The sequence below is a fragment of the Pelobates fuscus genome, chromosome 4 (assembly GCF_036172605.1).
Source record: "Pelobates fuscus isolate aPelFus1 chromosome 4, aPelFus1.pri, whole genome shotgun sequence".
NCBI lineage: Eukaryota > Metazoa > Chordata > Amphibia > Anura > Pelobatidae > Pelobates > Pelobates fuscus.
Genome location: NC_086320.1, coordinates 89,660,756 through 89,682,797, shown reverse-complemented (window position 1 = coordinate 89,682,797; position 22,042 = coordinate 89,660,756). Strand labels below are relative to the sequence as shown.

At 42.1% G+C, this 22,042-nt stretch overlaps 1 protein-coding gene across 1 annotated transcript in view; it reads right to left on the bottom strand.

Moving 5' to 3' along the window:
• The window catches only part of NSMAF (neutral sphingomyelinase activation associated factor), a 69,890-nt gene that overhangs the window by 42,083 nt on the left and 5,765 nt on the right, over window positions 1-22,042 (bottom strand). The window contains exons 2-5 of the mRNA XM_063450414.1: window positions 2,036-2,125; window positions 1,415-1,493; window positions 421-488; window positions 268-304 (exon numbers count right to left, since the gene is read on the bottom strand). Coding sequence (XP_063306484.1) covers window positions 268-304; window positions 421-488; window positions 1,415-1,493; window positions 2,036-2,125 — 274 coding nt within the window. The remainder of the gene's footprint in view (window positions 1-267; window positions 305-420; window positions 489-1,414; window positions 1,494-2,035; window positions 2,126-22,042) is intronic.

Here is a 22,042-nt window from a genome sequence, read left to right as displayed (position 1 = left end):
CTACTATGTTTCAAGTTCATCTTAGACACTAGTCCTGTAAATTGTGTTGTTCAGAACACTATAACCCAATAAGTATTGTACAAAAACAGAACAAATAAAAAACCCAAAACCTTCAAATAGCCACTGAAAACACATTACTGTTAAGAAAAACCTATGTTCAGACAATGTGTTCCAGAGACTGTTGTCGATATTCCTTCTTGGCAACATAACATTAAAATATGTGTCATTTGTTACGTTTAAATGTGCAGAGAAACTGGAGGATCCTACCTGAGTAAATAGCACAGAGAATCGCCTGTGTGAGTGGCTAAGAAAAAAGGGGGAGAAAAAAATAAAAATAAAAAAAGTTACATGTCAACTAAAGAAGTGTAGGATCTAAGAATAAACATGGTAAAATGTTATAAAAAGTATAATGAGTCATACCTTGAGAATAATAATTCTGTGTTTCCATCTTCCACTTCATCAATTCTTGTGCAGTCCCGCAGGGCAATCTGTAACATTACGAAACCTAAAGATATATTTTTCTAACATCCAACAACATTGTGACAAATCCCCTATTTTACCTTCTCAGGAACCATTCTCTACCTCAGTTTGGGAATCCATTTAACCCCTTAAGGACATGTCATGTTGTGTGACATGTCATGATGCCCTTTTATTCCAGAAGTTTGGTCCTAAAGGGGTTAAACTTTGTTTTTATGTTACCTATGCCCGGTTTTCATGGAACGGTTTTGGGCATAGGACCATGTGCGCGGTCTGTCAAATAATTGACCTCCATGGAAATCTCGAACCCCTGAACCGATATGGGTGATTTTTGGATATGTTGGTCACCAAGATCGGGGCTATTAAGGGATGTAACGTTTGTGTGGTTTTCATGTGTTTTGAAGGTACTTTTGGGGTGTTTGTAAATTGTATGTGTTTTTTTTTGTGCCTGGAGGCAATTGAGTTTGTACAATTCCTGACTCAATTATCTCACAGGCACAGGGGAGGCATTACCCTGTTTTGTGTGGGAGTGTCATGGGCGTGTTTTCTGTGTCCTTGTACTGCATAAAAGCATGCCATTGAGCCTGGATTAAACAGATCATCTTACCCCTTCATGAACTCTAGGCTCATGTTTGGGGAATTGGGAGCTATATTCCCACTTATAATCACTACTGCGTTTGGGACTCAGATGTACTCAGCTGGAGTACAGGGGGAGGTCTTTCAAGGTGCTTTTTTTGATTAGGGGTGTACATTTTCCCTGTACCACAGTATATTACTGCATGAAAAGTTAGATTGTGTAACCAAAAAGCCATTTTGTAAAAAGGGACATGTGACTTTGAATTCTCCAGGTGTAGGCTTGTACAACTGGAAGCCAGGGTTGGGAATTTCTGATTGATAAGCGATGGACCAAACAGTTTTTTGTAATGCAATAACGTACCTTGTATATAGGTTTATTTATATCATCAGGTTCAAAAATAAGGGATTTTGAACATACTTTAAGTGAGCCGCGGATTTTCCTAAAACATTAAAAAAAAATAAAAAAATGTGAAAATAAAACCCACACAGAATTTCCCCAAAGTATTTTAAACACATTATTCTATTGTTAATGCACCAACAACATTATTGCATTACCAATATAAAGTTTTCTTGCCTTGTTCTAAAGCAGCTTCACCAGGTACAGGCTACACCAATAAGAAGTATATCATTCTGGTATGTGTGAACAGATCCCATTATTAACTTTTATACAGCAGACATTTATAGTATATATGAATTAATTTTCAAATAAATGTTACACTAACACTTTTTAAAATCAAAGTGCTTAGTGGTGAAGAGGTTAAAAAAAAAAATAAAAAAATGAAATCTCCCTTTCAGGCACAACTGATTGACTTGCATTTTTGGGTGTTTGAGGGCTGGCTTGTTACAGTAACCATTCTCACAATTATGAGTTTTGATTGGTAATGACACTTCACTTACCATTACAATATTCTGTAAATAGTTCACCCTTTCACATACATAAAAAAAAAAAAAATTATTTTATAAGAATGTTGTGAAGTTTTACCTTTCAGAATGATCATTTTCTTTGGATATATGACAGGCTAAGTGCTGCTCAAAAAAATATTCTTCTTGGTCCAGAAACAACAAAGAAAATCTATGGAAATACAAAACAAAATAAAAAAAATGTAAATAAAAAAAAAATTTAAAAAGTAGATATTGAATATTACATGAATTTAAAATACATGGAGAAAATATTTAAAATGCTTTTTGGGTATTAAATGAACTTTTATCTGCAATCTGGTAATGGGACAGTCAAGCATCATAATTATAGTCCAATGTTGTGGTAGCAGGTTATTGGTGCAAGTTTGACACAAACAGGATCTTCCAGGTGCTCACACCCTAAACCCTCGCTCGATCTATTTGCACATGCACAATATGGAGGATCCTGCAGTCGTGTGTGTTCCTAAATAGTAATCTTAAAGCATCATCAGTTTTCCAACTTAAACAGGACTAGTCAGGTCCATAAATATTGGGACATCAACACAATTCTAATCTTTTTGGCTCTATACACCAACAATGAAATGAAACAAACAAGATGTGCTTTAACTGCAGACTTTCAGCTTTAATTTGAGGGTATTTACATCCAAATCAGGTGAACGGTGTAGGAATTACAACAGTTTGTATACGTGCCTCCCACTTTTTAAATTTTGTCCAACCCGCACAACACTGGCAGAGTACTGGGTTAACCTACCCCAAGCAGATTGGGTGAAATTGACATTAGTAATGCAGAGGTGTTCATTTCACATTAGTAATGTGGCCAAGAGGTGGCATTTCAGAATGGTTTTATATTAAACCAAGGCAAGGCAACAAGGGAATGGCACTGGAGGCTGCAGTGGTTTGCTTGCTTAAAATGTCCCTTTAAGTCCTAGATAAATCTATTTTGCAGCCAGGAAACAAAGCTGGCATGAAATCTACCTATTGCATTTCTGTTTTTTTTTTTTTTTTTGTCTGCACAGAAATAAAATGTAAAAGTAAAAAGTTTCCTGTTCACTGACTTGCATGTGCAAACAGATGGTATCAGTTTACACAGCGATTCATGAGAAACGGTGTTATCCCGTTCGCTACTGCCTATTCCAGGAGTTTTGTTTAAAGTGGAGGGGAAAAAAATAAAGTTTCAAAAACTTCTATTTTCAACTGAATTTAATAGCACCAACTCAATTTTCAATTTGGAGAATAGCCATGAAAATCTTTGCTTTTACAATTCACTACAGTAACAGGAATAGTATATGCATAGAATTCTTCACACACAGATTATAATCACCATCACAACTTGCATAACTTCAGGAGCAAGGAGGTACTAGGCTTCCAACACACAACTGCAGCAAGATGCAAAAACAAATTACTCATACACCCACCCACTCAGTGACAGACATCACAGGAAGGAACTATGGTTCCTCTTCTGCTTGGGCAAGCTATACAATTTCTCACATCCCTTTCAGGATTCTTTACAGCCCACTGTAAAGGTGCCAGAACACTTTTGTTGTTCATTGCAACAGCATCCTCTAACTCCTCCCACAAAACCGTCCATGAACTGAAAGCAGCTGCATAGCTTGAATGACAGAAGGCATTAATGCCATGTAGCAAACTACATATCCCATTAACCCCAACCTCAATTAAAAAACAGAAATTTTTACTCACCGTAAATTCTTTTTTTCTTAATATGGTGGCAGTCACTTATGGGTTTTGCTCCTCCCTGTGGACAAGACTTTTAACAAGCATATTTATTAAAAAGGATCCTCCCCCTTTACCTATAAATGGCCGAGACCGCAAAACCTACCCCAGTACGTAACAAGTAAAGAAACCAGACCAAGAAACATCCAATGCAAAAATTCTTTAATAAAGAGGGAGGGAAATAATACTGCCACCAGATTAAGAAAAAAAGAATTTACGGTGAGTAAAAATTTCAGTTTTTTCTGTCATATGGTGGCAGTCACTTATGGGATATAGCAAGAATCCATCTGGGCGGGACCTATGCCACAACGGCTTGTAACACCTTACGCCCAGCTTCAGAGGCAGAGAATATGTCTAGCCAATAGTGCTTGATAAAGGTGTTGAAAGACGACCAGCATGCCGCCTTGCAAATGACTTCTGGAGATGCAAGTGCTCTTTCTGCCCATGAGGTAGCCATGGCTCGAGTAGAATGGGCCTTGACTGTAGCAGGAGACTGTGGAAGAATACGCTAAATCGATAGCTTGAATGAGCCAACGAGATAAGGTACCGCGGGAAGCTACCTTGCCCTTTAGGTGACCCTGAAAATTTACAAACAGATGATCCGAAACTCTGAATTCCTTTGTTCTGTTTAAATATACACATACCGCTCTTCTGACGTCCAACTTTTGCCATCTGCGTTCTTGAAGGGATGACGGTTCACTAAAAAAGGAAGGTAATATAATTGGCTGATTCACATTTTTTGAAGATAAAACTTTAGGTAGAAAAGATGGTCTTGGATAAAGAACCACCTTGTCTTTGTGAAAAATGGTGAATTCATCTGAGGAGGATAGGGCGTGAAGTTCTCCCACTCTTTTGGCTGACGTGATGGCTACCAAAAACAAAACTTTGAGATAAAATTTTTTAAAGGAACTTCCTCCAAAGGTTCAAACGGGTGAGTACTAAGAGCCTGAAGGACTAGGGCTAAGTCCCATGTTGGAAACACCGATCGTTTTGGAGGTCTCTTGAGGCTGATGGACCTAAAAAATCTTCTGATGAAAACATTGGCTGTCAAATCCTTAAGAAGAAAAAAAATTCAAAGCTGATATTTAAACTTTGAGAGTTGAGACTCCCAGGCCAGCTTCAAAGCAGTCTTGCAAAAACTGGAGAATGTTATCTATGGATGGGTGTAATATCGGGAACTGGTGATCCTTACACCAGTGAAGAAACTTGGACCAAATCCTAAAGTATATCCTAGAAGTTGATCTTCTAGTAGCGTGGAGTAAGACTGTTATTCTATCATCTTGCAAACCTTTGTTTCGAAGGATCAGCCTTGCAGTAGCCAAGCCGTCAACCTGAAAATTTCTAGTACTTTCAAGGGCAGGTTCCTGTTCACAATGAGACGGTTTGATCTGGGAATCTCCCAATAGTTGAGTCATCTTCTTTAGTGCCGCAAACCAGACTGTTTGGCCAATAAGGGATTATCACCAATATCCTCGCCTTGTCTGTTCGTATCTTGAGGAAGACCTTTGGGATTAATGGCAGAGGTGGAAAGATGTAAGCCAGTTGAAAATCCCACTTTATTGATAGAGCGTCTATCCAACTGGGTTGATCTGTTCTGAATAGAGAGGCGAAGTGGTAAACCTTCGTTTGATTTTCTTGCCATCAAATCTACTTCTGGTACTCAGAATTTTTCTGTCAAAATCCTGAATATGTCTGGGTTTAAAGAACATTCCTTTTGGTCCCACTTCCCCCTGTTCAAATCGTCGGCTATTACATTGTCGCTGCCTCTTATGTAAACTGCCGCGATGTCTTCCAGATTTCTTTGTGCCCATTCCATAATTTCTGCACAAAGACTGTAAAGTTTTCTTGCTTTGGTTCCTCCCTGCCGATTGATATAAGAGACTACTGTGCGATTGTCTGACTGGATCTTGACCGCTCTTTGAAGTAACCAAAGTCTGAGGTGATGAAGAGCATACAGAACTGCCAATAATTCTCTGAAATTTGTAGATTCCTCTGCTTCCCTGGATGACCATTTTCCTTGGAACATGGTGGAGCCTAAGTGGGCTCCCCAACCTGAGTTTGAAGCGTCTGTGGTGACCATCAGCCAGACCTTTGGCTGAAAAGATAAACCTCCTGAAAGGCACTCTGAGGTTTTCCACCAATCTAGTTGAGTTTTCACCTGAGGGGATAACAAGAATCTTTAGTCTAGATCTTCCTCTTTTTTTTGACCAGGAAGTCAGGATGTTCCACTGTAATGGTCTGACCTCCGATCTTGCCCATTTGACTGCCGGGAAGGTGGCTGTAAGAAGTCCCAAAACGCTCATGGCCTCTCTGAAGGAACAACTTCTCATCCTTTGGAGGTTGGAAATCGTTTTCCGGATCTTTCTCCTTTTCCGTTTGGGAAGAAATATTGACATGGAGACTGAATCGATCTCGAAACTGAGAAACTCTATTACTCTTGTTGGAATGCAAACTGATTTTTTTAGATTCAAGATCCAGCCATGGTCCTGAAGAAACCTTATAGTGACCTGCAGATCCTCGTGCAGTTGTCTTTCTGTATGTGCCATTAGAAGCCAGTCGTCTAAATATGGGATAATTGAAATACCCTTTTCGCTCAAATGAGCTGTTAGAGGAGACAGGATCTCTGTAAATATCCTTGGAGCGGATGACAGACCGAACGGCAGAGCCCTGAACTGGAAATGAATGGTGGAACTTCCTCTTCTTATTGCAAATCTTAAATATTTCCTTGAAGTGGTGGCTATCGACCAGGCATCTTTTTATACTTTTGTGGTGTTTGTGTTTAGCTGTAATTTTCCGCTCTCTCATTTACTGTTCCCATACAAATTATATATTTTTTTTTTCAGGACAAAAGGGGCTTTCTTTACATACCATTATTTATATAATCTCATGTAATTTAATTTTAAAAAAATGAAAAAATTTGATAAAATTGAAAAAAATACACGTTTGACTTTTATGTGAAAAATCTTTTACTCATCTACAAAAGCGACTGAAAAAAACTGCTAAATAGATTCAAAATGTTGTCCTGAGTTCAAAAATACCCAGTGTTTACAGGCCTTTTGCTATTTTTTTTGCATGTTATAGGGCTATAAGTACAAGTAGGATATTGCGGTTTCAAAACATACATTTTTAAAATGTATCAATAGTGACATTGTAGCACTATTATCTGTCATAAATCGCTAAATAACACCCCACATGTACATTTTTTTTTTTTAAGTAGACAACCCAGGGTATTCAATATGGGGTATGTCCAGACTTTTTTAGTAGCCACTTAGTCGCAAACACTGGCCAAAGTTAGCGTTCATATTTGTTTGTGTGTGAAAAAAGTAAAAAACTAAATTGAACGCTAATTTTGGCCAGTGTTTGTGACTAAGTGGTTACTAAAAAAGACTGGACATACCCCATTTGCAATACCTTGGGTTGTCTTCTTTTGCAAATGGTATGCCATCATGGGGGTAATTCTCATTCCTGGGCTACCATACGCTCTCAAAGGCAACGTAACCAACCTGGCCATTTTCAATGTAAAAATATTTGACCCATATATTTGACCCTGTAACTTTCATAAACGCTATAAAACCTGTAAATGGGGGGTACTTTTATACTCAGGAGACTTTGCTGAACACAAATATTAGTTTTTCAAAACTGGAAAATGTATCACAACAATTATATCATCAGTAAAAGTGCTGTTTGTGTGTGAAAAATGCAAAAAAAGCCACTTTCACTGACAATATCATCGCTGTGATATGTTTTACTGTTTTGAATCACTAATATTTGTGTTCAGCGAAGTCTCCTGAGTAAAACAGTACCCCCATGTACAGGTTTTAGGGTGTCGTAGAACGTTACAGGGTAAAATACAGTGATAGCAAATTAAATTCTCTGGACTTTCGGCCTGGGTTGGCAGGCAGGTCCCTTAAATTGCAATCAATAATATAACTTAATTATGTAAAAATATTACATAAATACGCACGTAGAATTTAAATATATATGGATATTCATATATTTGAAGTCTACGTGTATATTTATATAATTATTTATGTAATTTTGTATATGGACATATGAATAGTTCGTATTCTTTTTATTTATTTATATATACATAGATAGATATATATACAATTTCATTCTAAGTGTATTTTGATATAAATATATATATATATATATATATATATATATATATTAATATCAAAATACAGTTAGAATAAAATTGCATATAGATATGTAATTTTTTTTAAATTTGTATTATTTAAAAAAAATGTAATTTAATTTACTTATTATTTGTATTTTATAATAATATATATATACACAATATATATAGTTATTATATATATACACGTGTGTAATTTAATTATAAGTGTATTTTTATATTAATATATGTACATATTAATATAAAAATACACTTAGCATGACATTATATATGTGATATATAGACATATATTATATAGGGGTATATTATATATAGGGGTTTTCAATCACAATTTTTCCCCACCATAACCTAATTGGATTTTGCTTCCCAAGCACTACCAAGCCTCAATAAGCAAACCAGTAACCAACCTCATGCTGATGAGTTGCATTAACAACGAAACAGCTGTCCATGAGTGGTTCACTGGTTTTGCATCTTTTCCTAAATTGTGTTCCAAGCAGTTGTATACTGCAAACACAGATTAAAAGGAATCCATGTTTAAAATGGAATGAGGCAAAAATGTGATTCTTTGTTGAACTAATTTGCATATGCCCACCCAGAATCCTTTGCGGTTGCAACATCGCTGCAGTTTTGGGATTTCTGTGGGAAAAGCAAGTCTTATGGCTTGACTGGTGTTCAGATTGTTGTTTAACATTGTATTAAGTATATTATATATATATATATACACACATATACATATATATACACATATACATACATACATACATACAAAACTTTCACTTTAATTTTTTTTCTGATTTTACACTGGCAGGGAGACAGCCTGTCAGCACAGACAGTCCCCCTGCAGGCAGACACATGGCCACAGGGGTCCTAATCTGCCATGGGGAGACTGTCTGGGCTGCAGGCAGTCTCCCCACAACGGGAGCACCGCCGATCGCCGCCGGGGGAACGACGGCGATTGGGTAAGTACATTGGACGGTCCTGAACCGTCCTTAAGGGGTTAAGTCTATTTTTACCATAACGTCGCCTCTTTGTAGTAGAGGGAAAAAAAAATCGATGCGATTAGGGGATAAACGGATTTATCTTCTTTAAATCCAGAATGGGACGAAATGAGCGGTCCGGTTTTGGAACCAGAAACAGTCTTGAATAGACTCCCCGAAATTCTTGTTTTTGTGGAACTTTTTCTATAACCCTTTTGTGTAGAAGCAGCATGGTCTGATAATATAGAGCCCGAAATCTTTTTGCGGACTGGTATGTGGATAGTAGAAACCTTGCTCTTGGTTTCTTCAAAAAAATAATCTTGTGTCCCCTTTGGATAATCCTTAGAACCCAAGGATCTTTTGTGGTCTGTTCCCATACCGGAAAAAAATATTGGAGCCTTCCTTCCACACTTCTGGCGTCAAAAACGTCTCCCTTTGTCTCTGAAGGTTCTTTTGACCTAATTTCTTTGTTCAAATTTCCGGCTTTTATCCTTCCTTTGAAAAAAATTGTGGTCTCTCTTGAAAAGATCTACTTTTAAATTGGTAATTTCTGTACCCTGGTCTCCAGGAGGAGAACTTCTTATGTTGAGGAAGTGCCTTTTTGGTTTCTGACATTTGTCTTATGATTTCCTCTAAAGGAGCGCCGAATAATTTAGATTTTTCCAGTGGTAGTTCACAAAGGACTGATTTAGATGTTGTATCTGCCGACCAAGACCTTAACCATAAGGTACATCTTGTCTGGATGCCAATTTAAGAACTTCTACTGACATATCCAAAAGGAATTCATTTGCCAAATGCATGTTCTGAAACATGTGACTAAGATCATTAACCTGGCCAGAAGATAAGTTGTCCTGGACTGAATTTAGCCAAACGCCATTTGCTCTGGCTACTGCTGCTCCTGCCAGTAAAGCTTTGCATTGGAAACCGGCCGTCTGATAAGCCCGCCTACACGAGGTTTCGGCTCTTTTATCCATAGGATTATTTAAGGCTGCAGTCTCCTCCTATAGGGATAGTGGTTCTTTTAGCAATCTGTGCCACCTGAACATCAACTTTTGGGAGATCTTCCCACATAACTTCGCTAGCCAGCCTGAAGATATCCTTGAAGTGTCTGGAAATAAAGGCACGCTTCTCCGGGTTTTTCCATTCCCTAAACATTATATCAACCAGGCTTTGTTGCACAGAAAAACCTCTTTTGGGGTTTTCTAATCCCTGAGGTAGGATTGTAAGATTAACTTCTTTAATAAATTTTCGGATTGCCTCCGAAGGAAACCCCACTGGTTCACTTGATGAGGATCCTGATTCCTCTGATTCCATAGAGGAAGAACATTCTCCCGAAGATGATTCAGATGTAGAAGTTCTTCTTCTTTTATTGATCTTCTGTTGAATGGGGGCTTCTACCCTTTTAGATTCTTTAATAGTGTCCAAGGTCTGGGCCAAATTCTCTTGGAACCAGGTTAGGAAAGATTGCATATACTTTTGCGTATCTCTTTCCAAGGAGTTTGCAGTACACTGACAGCATATTTTCTTCCTAGATCCGTCTGGAAGAGGAGTTGCACATTTGCTGCAAACTATATGTTTGGATTTTACCATAGCCTTGCTAGGCGTGGGGGTAGTCAGTTTCTCCTTTTCCATGTCAGGATAGGCTGGACTAGACATATCTGTAAAAAATATAAAACGGAGGCTTCTTTTCAGAATGATTATTTCTTCAGAAAGTATTTTTTTTTTTTTTTCTTCTGATTAATCTTTTTTTTTTGTAATTCTTTATTTTTGGTGTGCATAAAGGTTTACAACATTGCTTGTACAGCCACAACAGCTCTCACAAGCGCACTTTTCAAATAAAAAGGAACAAGTACGTGGGCTGCAAGGAAACTGCACACATTTTTTGTTATGAGCTTTCTTAACATCGTGTCTTCAACAAGTTGAACGAAATTAAAAATAATAATAGATGGTTACATGCTTAAATATTGGTGTGTTATCAGGTTTACGTCAACGTTAGTAGGTATACGAATATTATAATGTTTATAATCGTCAGAACCAAGGATATAATAACATGCTACTAGGCTGGTTGTATTAGTTATGCTAACCCAATTGTGCTCATTGTTAAGCTACTTATAGAGAGATTGATCATGGTGAAAACATGTAGTTCACATATGTCTGGTATCTCTAAAAAATGTGTTGTCTTGGTAAGTTAAGTGAGCAGCGTTTACCTACGCTTAGTTAACTGCGCTAGCGTACAACTCTGGGAGACAGTATGAACGGTTGTAATTAACAGCATGCAGTATTAACTTCAATAGGCTACATTAGCTGACATTAAAATATGATTAATTCTCTGTCATTCTCTACTCACTTGGGATAACAATATTTATTCGTGAAGTGTACATGTGAAAAGGTATCGATTAAGCATGACCTTGAGGCATAAGAGTATATATCAGAAGTGGGTTGCGTCTGTATGAGTGGTGTCTGCTAGAGTGTCAGTGAGTAGAGGTACTATCATTGTATTTGAACATTTAAGGTCGCATTGGGAGGACGACCTAGGTCAACATTAAGGTATATGGCATGCGAGTAATGTGCAAGCTAGTTTGCTAGGTAAAAACATATCCTTACATCAACATCGGTTGTCTGTCTCAGGGAGGTCAGGCTGTTATTCAATTTTGCATCTGCACAGTTTTACGGGAAACTTAGAGTACGCTAACAGAACTTTGTAAAGATGTTTGCGTTAGTATAGGCTAATATAAGTTATGTCTGGCTATGCGAAGGTAACAGGTGTTATCAAGGCTTACTAGGTAGACAGTCATTAACATCGTCAATCTGGCATATGAACTTGAGGAGTGGTAAGGGAAAACTTCACATTTTAAATAAAAATAAACTAAATTAATAATGTGCAGTAAACGATTGTGTACATAGCTAGAGTAGCAAGATGAGAATAATAAAATAGTCGTACCACTGGGCTATAATGAGTAGGCTGCAGCGTAGCATATCCCAAAACTGCCTGAGCAAGGATATCCGACGTGTGTCTCTTTTTGTGAGAGGACAAAAAAAAAATGCAGGTTAGCTTTACGTTTACAGGCGTAACGTACAAGCCGTATGTCGCTTTTTAAGGCACGGGGGTGAGTGCATGAATTCCTATAGGTTGCTAACGTGACAGTTTGTCAAGTGTGTATGGTAATAAGTAGATATAAGTGGCGTTAGGTTGTCAACCTGAGGGACCCTCCTGTGACAGCGTGTTGGGCTTTGGAAGGTACAAGGACTCGTCTGTAGGTTTGTCAGAGGGGGTCCCCCCGACGTTTTGCCTGGGTCGGGCTTTTGTATATGAGCGGGCGGTGACCTTTAAGCTAAGTAGGTTACATCTGGCTAAAGAGAGCTATATAGGTAGGTTCATAGATGGGTGAGGGGGGGGGGTTATTATGGGAGGGTTAAAAGAGTGATGTCAGGGAGGGATTAATACGTGAACCCCGACTCCTATCATTAGCCCAGAGAGTTGTGCTATACTGCTCTCTTTAAACTGCTGGGCAACTGGATGTGTGAACGTGGCTACGGAAGCCGGGAAACACATTTAGCCGGCAAGGTTGCACGCTGGTCTCGTTTGTCTGGTGAATTGGGGGGGCCTGGCGGCAATAGCAGGGTGAGGGAATATAGACATAGAAACAATAAGTTCAGGTAGTACAAAATTAAACTGAGGATGAAAATGAAAAAATAAAAGTATAAATGAAAATGAACTGGAAGCACATCGTCTACTGAGGCTCACTGTCAATGATTCCCTCCGGGTCTGGTTACTTCCTGCGCCGCTTCTGCATCTTGTCTGCACGTCTCCTGAGTAAGGCCGGAGTAGTGCCAATGCCAGCCAAGGTGAAAGGGCAGAACCGGTTGAGGACGGAGGTTAATAGGCGAGTGTTCCGAACAATAAACAATATAGTCTCAACAAGGGGAGTGTTGTGTCTTGCCGTGGCTCTCAGGTGTCCGCCGGTTGCCGGTTTACCCGTTGTGCTTTGTAAGCAGTGGAAGACGAAGTTGTGGTGTTTGCTGGTTGAAATGTTCTTATGTTTGTAACATCCCAGTTGTGATAAGGTTTCGGCATCTGGTCGGAGGTGGCTTGTTCCCGTTGCGGTTGCAGGCCTAACGCTGTCAGCACTGATTCCATTTCCGAGGGGTCGGTTACACGTGTTGTTGCGCCCTTGTGTGTGAGGATCAGGCTTCTGGGGAATGCCCAGCGATATGGGATCGAATTCTGGCGTAGAACGGTGGTTAAAGGTTTCAGGGTGTTTCTCCATATTAGCGTGGGCCTAGAAAGGTCCTGAAAAAATGTTAGGTCGGCTGTCTCAAAGAGGTGGGATGCCCTCCCCCTCACCGCTGCCATGAAGGTTGCTTGGCCTGATCGTGTCAGGAATTGGAGGATGACATCTCTCGGTGCCTCCGCTGGGGCTTTGGCGGCTCTCGGGATTCGGTAGACCCCTTCTGTCGGGACCGTTTTAGCCTTTTGCGGTGTGAGTATAAAGGAGAGGAGTCGCCCGATGTATCCAGGTAAGTCAGCCTGGGTTATTCTCTCTGGGACCCCCCTTATCTTTATGTTTCGGCTTCTGTGTCGGTCCTCTTCCGCATCCATGCGGGTGGTAAGCTGGATCTGATTGCGGTGCAGCTCTGTGTTTTGGGCCTCCAGTTGTAGGCACCGTGCATTGAGGTCTTTCGAGTCTGCCTCTGTCTTTTTTACTCGCCCTTCCACCGTGTGAATCTCTTCCCGCAGTGTCGCTATGTCCGCCGCGAAGAGGGAGCGGATGTTGCAGAGGAGGGCTTTTATGTCCCCCTTGGTGGAGGGCAATTCATTATCCTCGTCCGAGGATGTGCTGTGTAACCCCCCTGTGCCGGGGAATTCGTCCAGCTCATCTAGGATCTGGTCTCCGGATGAGGCCGAGGCTGTGTCGCCATCTTGAATTGGCGCGGGAACCATTGCGGCCTTCGCAGGGCGGAGGAGAAAGGCTCCGATATCGTGAGCCCTCGCCGGTTTTGCAGCCCCCTGGTGCTTAGACTTCTTGCCCATCTTCAGGTGACCCAATTCGTCTCCCAGATTAATTAGTTCGGTCTATTAAATAGCGATATTCAAGCTTTTAGTTGCGGAGCTCTGTCGATGCACGTCTGCTTCAGTCGGCTGTTGGCTCCGCCCTCTCAGAAAGTATTTTAAAGTAAAGATTTTATTAATCTTACCTCAAAATACCTCTGAGCCCAGTGGGGGGGGCAGGTGACACGGCGTACCTCTTCTGACCTGCATCCATGCAGTCAGTGGGTACCAGCACAGCCTTTTTCTATTTAAAATTCAAATTTTCGCGGTTTTGTATATCCCTTTAAGCTTTTGATTTGCACATGCGTCTTTGAGCACCCGGAAGCTTAGGTGGAACGCAAACACCACCTGGGCGTGCGTTCCACCGCTGTGCGCTTGCTCAGAGCGAGCTCCGCCTCCCGGAAGCATTTTGCCGGAACCATTCTCGGCATAAAGACACAATCCTCTGCTTGCTCCGTAACGAAAATACAGGAGCATGGGTCACTCAGCTTACCACCCGGGCAGCTCTCAAACCGGATCCCCCAGACGAACAACCCGTGTGCCTCACCAGACAAAAAAGTCTTGTCCTTCCCTATCGGGACAAGAAAGAAGACTGGGGTAGGTTTTGCGGTCTCGGCCATTTATAGGTTAAGGGGGAGGATCCTTTTTAATAAATATGCTTGTTAGAAGTCTTGTCCACAGGGAGGAGCAAAACCCATAAGTGACTGCCACCATATGACAGAAAAATAATGTAAGCTTTTGAATTGGATGAAGCACTTCCTGGTTACCTGTATGGCCACTGCAGACCTGCAAACTCTGGATATTTATAACCAATGTAAGAAATACCATTTCATTGAATATACTTTAATTGAATTGGCTCTGCAATGCTTAACTCCTTCTGGACTGCACGTTCTATGCTTGCGAGCACTGCACATAGCCCTTTAAATTACCATGGCTGAGAGATCGCATTCAGGCAGGGTAATTGGCTTGAAATACTAGAGGTTTTAAAGCTTGCAAGAGACAGACTCCCAGGTTCTGAAAAGGCCCTGGTTGGCTCTCCCTGCATATAGACAGTGATGGGGGGCTGAGCTGTGCCTCTTGCCCAGCATCAATTACAATGTGAACAGCAGGGACATCATGCTGGAGCTGAGCAGGAGGGAAGATCCTAATCTCATGCTGCACTCATACATTACAGAGCACTCTAATGTATAAACTGGGAAATCCCTGTGCTGATATCAGGGTTGAGACGCCAGTACGGTGACACAGCTAAATCACTCAATATATACAAAGAATCCAGACACACAATTACTTCAGGTAGTGCACACTTTACCAAGATAACCAATTTACAAGAACAACGTTTTGGCTTCACTGTGTGACCTTTATCCAACGTATGACTTTACAAAGGTTGACGGCGCAGCTGAAACTGTGATGTAATTCCAGTAAAATACAAGTTTAGCAGGCTAAGATTGCCACAAGGCATATGTATGTATATGTGTTTGTAGTATCAGTTAGTTAATTACACGTAGCTAAGATACTGTTATCACTGTACTGACCAGGTGCAGGAATGTAAGAACTGGAATTACGCGTCCCTCTCCTTTGTATCAGATGAGCCACGTGGTTAGACCGGATGGATGAGTTTAGACTCTATTTATTAAATAGGTTAAGGGTATGTGTGGGTGTAGTTAATTGTGGGAGGAGCTACAGTGCTATATAAGGAATGTACTCTATGTATTCAGTACTCAGACTTTGCTGTATTTTGGTGACGCTAGTCCCTCTGAGTCCCGATCGGTGATCCAATAAAGAATCTCTTCCTTCCTGAAGAAACCTGTGTCCATCTCTCTGTGCTTGGCTTCCGTCAGTTTCTCCGGTATCATTTGGTGCATTGGCCGGGAAGCTCATCGTTCAACGGTAGCTGAGAGGCAGAGGCGTGAGACGGTCTATCTTTGCCCACGTTCTCTACGGCTGCACCCCTGAACTTCTGCGTGGACCTCCCTTCGTCTCGGCGCCACTGGTCTGTTGTCCAGGAGATCATCGGCCTCTACGTGAGAAGTGCTGGGGTGTCCCCGTCGATGAGTGTGAACTCAGGTTCAGGAACGAGGAGGTAAGACAACTGCTGTTTTAGACGGCAGGACCCACTAGGGGTATACCGATTGTGCGGTAGGCCCAAAGGGGTTTTGAATCTGTGTATCTGCCCCCTCTGTCGGAGGGAAGGAGCGAAGGCGCACCGCTCGATCGAACGCTCTTTAGTCAGACCGTTTGATTTGGTTAGTCAGGCGGGGTCCTGGTGTAAATAGCCCTAGCCGGACACCGGTGTCTTGTCTAGACTAGCGTTCTAGGGTGTATATTACGTTCGCTAGGTCGGAGGGACCGGGAGACTAAGCGGCGCCTGTGTAAATTCGGTTCGCTAGTTCTCATCCTATCTGGGCTAAGTGGGAAGGCGTGTAAATTTGGAACCCACTAGACTTTTGATAGTGCGACTAAGAGGCGCCTGTGTAAATTCGGTTCTCTAGCTCGCTATATATGTGGTGATTGGGCAGTGTGGCTAACCAAAACGGGTGTATATAGTTTTAGGTAGTCCATTCAAGGTACTGGCCAATAGTTTAGTTGGGAATTGTAAATGTGTTAACGATTGTTTTAGTAAAGTGTATATCTTGTTAGATAGCGCGAGCTCAGCCGTCTAGCGAGAGTGTTAATAGTGTGTTGCTGTATTATAGTGCACGGTACCATAACCCTGTATATTTACTGACATTATATAATAAGTACTAATCATTGTCGTCCATTGCATGTTTAACACCATAACCACTAATAATTGTATTGTGACCTTAACTTGTGCTTTGACCTATGCTAACCGTACTGTAACCGCTATTTGTAAAAGACGATGTTACTGGGGTGTGTTATAGACGGGTAATTCGTATATAGAGAATTATAGCGTGGGTGACTGTATAGTTACGCCAAAGGGCATAATATTGATTATATAGTGACTGGTGTAACAGCTGTGTGTGTACGGGAATTCCCTGAGTGTTTATTGTTATTGTGTACGTTTCACTTGGTAACCGTACCACGTGGTGCTGTTGCCAGAGGAAACGGGTGTGACTGTTGAATAGTACGCGTGTATAGTATTCGTTGTCGACGACGTTCCATTGTTAAGTATGGGTGCGTCGCAGTCAACGATTCCGGATCCCTTAGGATGTATGGTTAAGAATTTTAAAAAGGGATTCAAAGTTTGTGATTTTGGGGTAAAGATGTCTCCTGTACGTTTGGTCACTTTGTGTACTAGGGAGTGGCCTACTTTGGTTGCGGCATGGCCGCCACGTGGCAGTTTGGATCCAACTCTGGTACAGCGCTTACACGTGGCTGTATCGGGTAGGCCTGAACTTTACGGCCAGTTTCCTTATATTGACTGTTGGAGACAGGCCGTAAATGACTCGCCAAAATGGCTCCAGACATGCCACGAGGAGCAGTGTCGCCTCATGGTAGCTAGGACTTGCTCGTCCACTAGGACTGGTGTTAGGCCCATTTTGGACACGCCCCCTGAGTCCGAGATCCCTTTGCCGCCCCCTTACTTTCCGTTAAGAAGAAGTGACGCAAACGCAGGAAGTCCTGCACCCCTCCCCTCATTACCCTCATCCACTTCCGCTTCCTCCTCCAGTACAGGATCCACCCCCCCTCGTACTAAATCTCCCCTTCCGGAACCAGAATCCACCCCCATTAGAAACGAATATCCTGATTTGGCGCCACTTCAGACTTCCGGTCAAGCTTCATCTAGCTCGGCTCGAAGTGTTTTATTTACGACCTTTTCCCAAAACCGACCTCCCACATCCCCATACCCTATCTCTCCCCGACCGGAACCCATGACTGACGCCTCTCTACGTAGCCCCATCCAAACCCGACAGTTGACTGGTGCCCAACAATTAAAGCACTATCAGATGCCTCTTCGTCTGAATCCCGGGTCAGCTTATATCGATGCCGCAGGTCAAATGGCACACGCTGACCCAGTCTTCGTATATGTCCCATTTACCACAACCGATCTTTTAAACTGGAAGACCCATAATTCCTCGTATACTGAGAAACCACAAGCTATGACTGATCTGTTCACCTCAATAGTACAGACGCATAATCCGACATGGGCTGATTGCCAGCAGTTACTAATGACTTTATTTAACAATGAGGAAAGGACAAGAATAAATCAAGCAGCCATTAAAGCATTAGAGGATAGAGCCCGTGCTTTGAACCAAGCCAATCCAGCAGCATGGGCCGCGACACACTATCCCAACACCGATCCCGATTGGAACGTAAATGGTGCTGATATGGTTCAACTCAGAGCCTATAGAGACGCTATAATTGCTGGCATGAAAGCCGGAGGAAAGAAAGCCATTAACATGTCGAAGACAGTTGAGGTGATCCAGAAAAGCGATGAAGCGCCCAGTGTCTTTTATGACCGATTATTGGAGGCATACCGCTTGTATACCCCCTTTAATCCGGAAGACGCAGACAATTCCCGAATGGTTAACTCCGCCTTTGTCAGCCAAGCATACGGAGATATTAAGCGCAAGCTACAAAAGTTAGAAGGGTTTGCAGGTATGTCCATCACCCAACTAATGGAGGTAGCAAATAAGGTCTATATGAACAGGGATACAGAAAGTAAGAAAGAGGAAGAGCGCAAGATGCGTAAAAAGGCTGATATGCTAGCGGTAGCGATCGCAGGCGTAGATAAACGGGGCCCAGATAGAGGCAATAATAGATGGAGTAGGGAGCCTTTGAGTAGGGATCAATGCGCGTATTGCAAGGAAGAAGGGCATTGGAGGAACGAATGTCCGCAAAGAGAGCAGTACGAGAGAGACCAACCCAGGGCAGGCTACGGAAACTTTAGAGGTAGAGCGAGAGGTAGAGGAGGCCCCGGAGGGAGTAATGGTTATAGAGGGAGTAATGGGAACAGAGGAAGTGTTAGGGAAGACAGGTATATTCCAGCAGCGCAAAGGTCCCGCGATAGAGAAGGTAGGGACTTTGTAGGATTGGCTGACACTGTCATGGAGGACTATTGATACCGACCGGGCTCCATCCCCCTTGGTCGAGCGGAGCCTATGGTCGATGTATCAATAGGGGGGAAAAGGAGTGCGTTCATGATCGACACTGGTGCTGAACATTCAGTGGTGACTAATCTAGTTGCTCCTCCATCTGGAAGGACTATTACTGTGATAGGAGCAACTGGAAGAAGTGCTGAAAAACCGGTTCTTAAAAGTCGACTCTGTACATTGGGAGGCCACGTAGTAAAACACCAATTCCTTTATATGCCTGAATGTCCAGTCCAATTGCTGGGACGTGATATGCTATCAAAATTACAAGCGCAGATTACGTTCCTACCAAATGGAACAACATCCTTAAAGTTTAATGGACCTTCAGGTATTATGACTTTATCCGTACCAAAGGAAGAAGAGTGGCGACTTTATACAGTGTTGACTAGCCAAAACCCTAGGAGTGATGAGACATTGTTTAACATACCAGGAGTTTGGGCAGAGAACAACCCACCAGGACTGGCCCGCAATATTCCACCAATAAAAATTGAACTGAAACATGGGGTTTATCCAGTGAGCCTAAGACAATATCACATTCCGCAGAAGGCTAAGAAGAACATCCAATCCTATCTGGATAAGTTCATACGGTATGGTATCCTAAAATTCTGTACTTCCCCCTGGAACACCCCATTGCTGCCTGTTCAAAAGCCCGGTACAGATGAGTATCGACCTGTACAGGACTTAAGAGCAGTCAATGATGCGGTTGTTAGCATACATCCAGTTGTACCCAATCCATATAACCTGCTTGCTTTAATTCCGGGCGGGGCTACTTACTTCACAGTCTTAGATCTCAAAGATGCCTTCTTTTGCCTCCGAATTGCCGCAGAAAGCCAATGTATTTTCGCTTTCCAATGGGAGAACGCTGTAACGGGCTCAAAACGCCAAATGACTTGGACAAGACTGCCCCAAGGGTTTAAAAATTCACCTACCCTATTTGGTTCAGCTCTAAGTCAAGATCTACTGGATTTCGAGTCTATCCCAGGAGAATGTGTATTGTTACAATATGTAGATGACTTGTTGATAGCAGCAGTTACAAAAGAAAAATGTCAGCAAGCAACGCACGATCTACTACATATTCTCTGGAAGGCAGGATACAAGGTGTCCAGGAAGAAGGCTCAGTTGTGTTTGCCAACTGTCAAGTATCTGGGATTCCATATCTCTGAAGGTCAAAGGATTATGGGGCCAGAGAGAAAAGAAGCTGTCTGCCAAATACCAATACCCAAGAATAGAAGACAAGTGCGAGAATTCTTGGGGGCAGCAGGCTTCTGTAGGATATGGATTCCCAGCTATGCGATACTGGCAAAACCTCTGTACGCAGCCATCAAAGGTACAGAGCACGACCCCTTCTTATGGACCCAAGAACAGCAAACGGCATTTGAAGATGTGAAGAAGGCTTTGATGAGTGCCCCAGCATTAGGTCTACCTGATCACACACGACCATTCTACTTATATGTACACGAGCAAAGAAGAATGGCTGTGGGAGTATTGACACAGTACTTGGGATCATGGCAAAGACCTGTTGCCTACATGTCTAAGCAACTGGATGCAGTGGCCAGCGGACTTCCACCTTGTCTAAGAGCCGTAGCTGCAGCCGCCCTGCTAGTAGCTGAAGCCGATAAACTCACTCTGGGTCAAGAACTTTATGTACGAGTCCCACATGCAGTACAGACGTTGTTGGATTACAAAGGAAATCATTGGTTTAGTAACAGCCGTATGACCAAGTATCAAGCAATGTTGTGTGAAAACCCAAGAGTGCATTTAGAGACTGTAAACACCTTAAATCCAGCTACCCTTTTGCCGCAACCTACTGAAAGTCAACATGATTGTTTGGAAGTAATGGATGAAGTATTTTCAAGTAGACCAGATCTTCGTGATTTTCCCATCCAGAACCCCGATGTTCAATATTACACCGACGGCAGTAGTTATGTGAAAGAAGGGATCCGCTATGCAGGATATGCAGTGACAACAATAGACAAGGTGATAGAAGCTCGGCCACTGGCGAAAGGAACATCAGCACAAAAGGCAGAATTAATAGCACTAACACGAGCGTTACAATTGGCTGAAGGTTTAAGAGTAAATATCTATACGGACTCTAAGTATGCGTTTTTAACCACTCATGCCCACGGAGCTTTGTATAAAGAAAGAGGACTACTGAATTCAGAAGGCAAAGAAATCAAGTACGCAGCTGAAATCCTACAACTATTGGAAGCAGTGTGGGAGCCGAAAGAAGTCGGTATCATACATTGTCGAGCGCATCTGAGAGGAGATGGTGATGTAACCAAGGGAAATCGGATGGCAGATAGTGCAGCTAAGCGTGCTGCTGAATCAGGAAGACAGGAGTATGTGGGGCATATAGCTGCTCTTATACCAACTCCACTGTCCCAATGGACTCCAGTTTATACAGCTCAAGAAGAGGAGTGGTTAAAGACTGAACCGGGAAAGTATTTGGAGAACAAGTGGTATCAGCTAGAAGATGGAAGAATAGTCATACCAGCATCACTAGCGGTAGAAATTGTCCAAAATTATCACAACGGGACACATTCTGGGAGAGACAGTACTGAAGAATCTCTCAGGAAACATTTCTACATACCAAGATTGTCCAACTTGACTCAGGCCATTGTACGCAGATGTGTAACGTGTGCTAAGAATAATGCAAGACAAGGACCAGTAAAGCCACCAGGAGTCCAGTTTATGGGGGGACTCCCCATGTCCGATCTACAAATAGACTTTACAGTAATGCCTAAATCGGGTGGACATCGTTACCTGTTGGTAATTGTGTGCACCTATTCAGGCTGGGTAGAAGCATGTCCTACTCGTACAGAGAAAGCAGGAGAAGTTGTAAGATTCCTGCTACGAGAAATAATACCCCGATATGGACTACCCTGTTCTATAGGATCGGACAATGGTCCAGCTTTTGTTCATCAGTGCCTACAACAACTGACTCATATGCTTGGTATAAAGTGGAGGCTTCATACTGCATATAGACCCCAGAGTTCTGGTAAGGTAGAGAGAATGAATAGAACTATAAAGAACCAGTTGGCTAAAATGTGTCAGGAAACCCAACTTAAGTGGAACGTTCTCTTACCCATAGCTTTATTGCGAATCCGCAGTACCCCTACCAGAA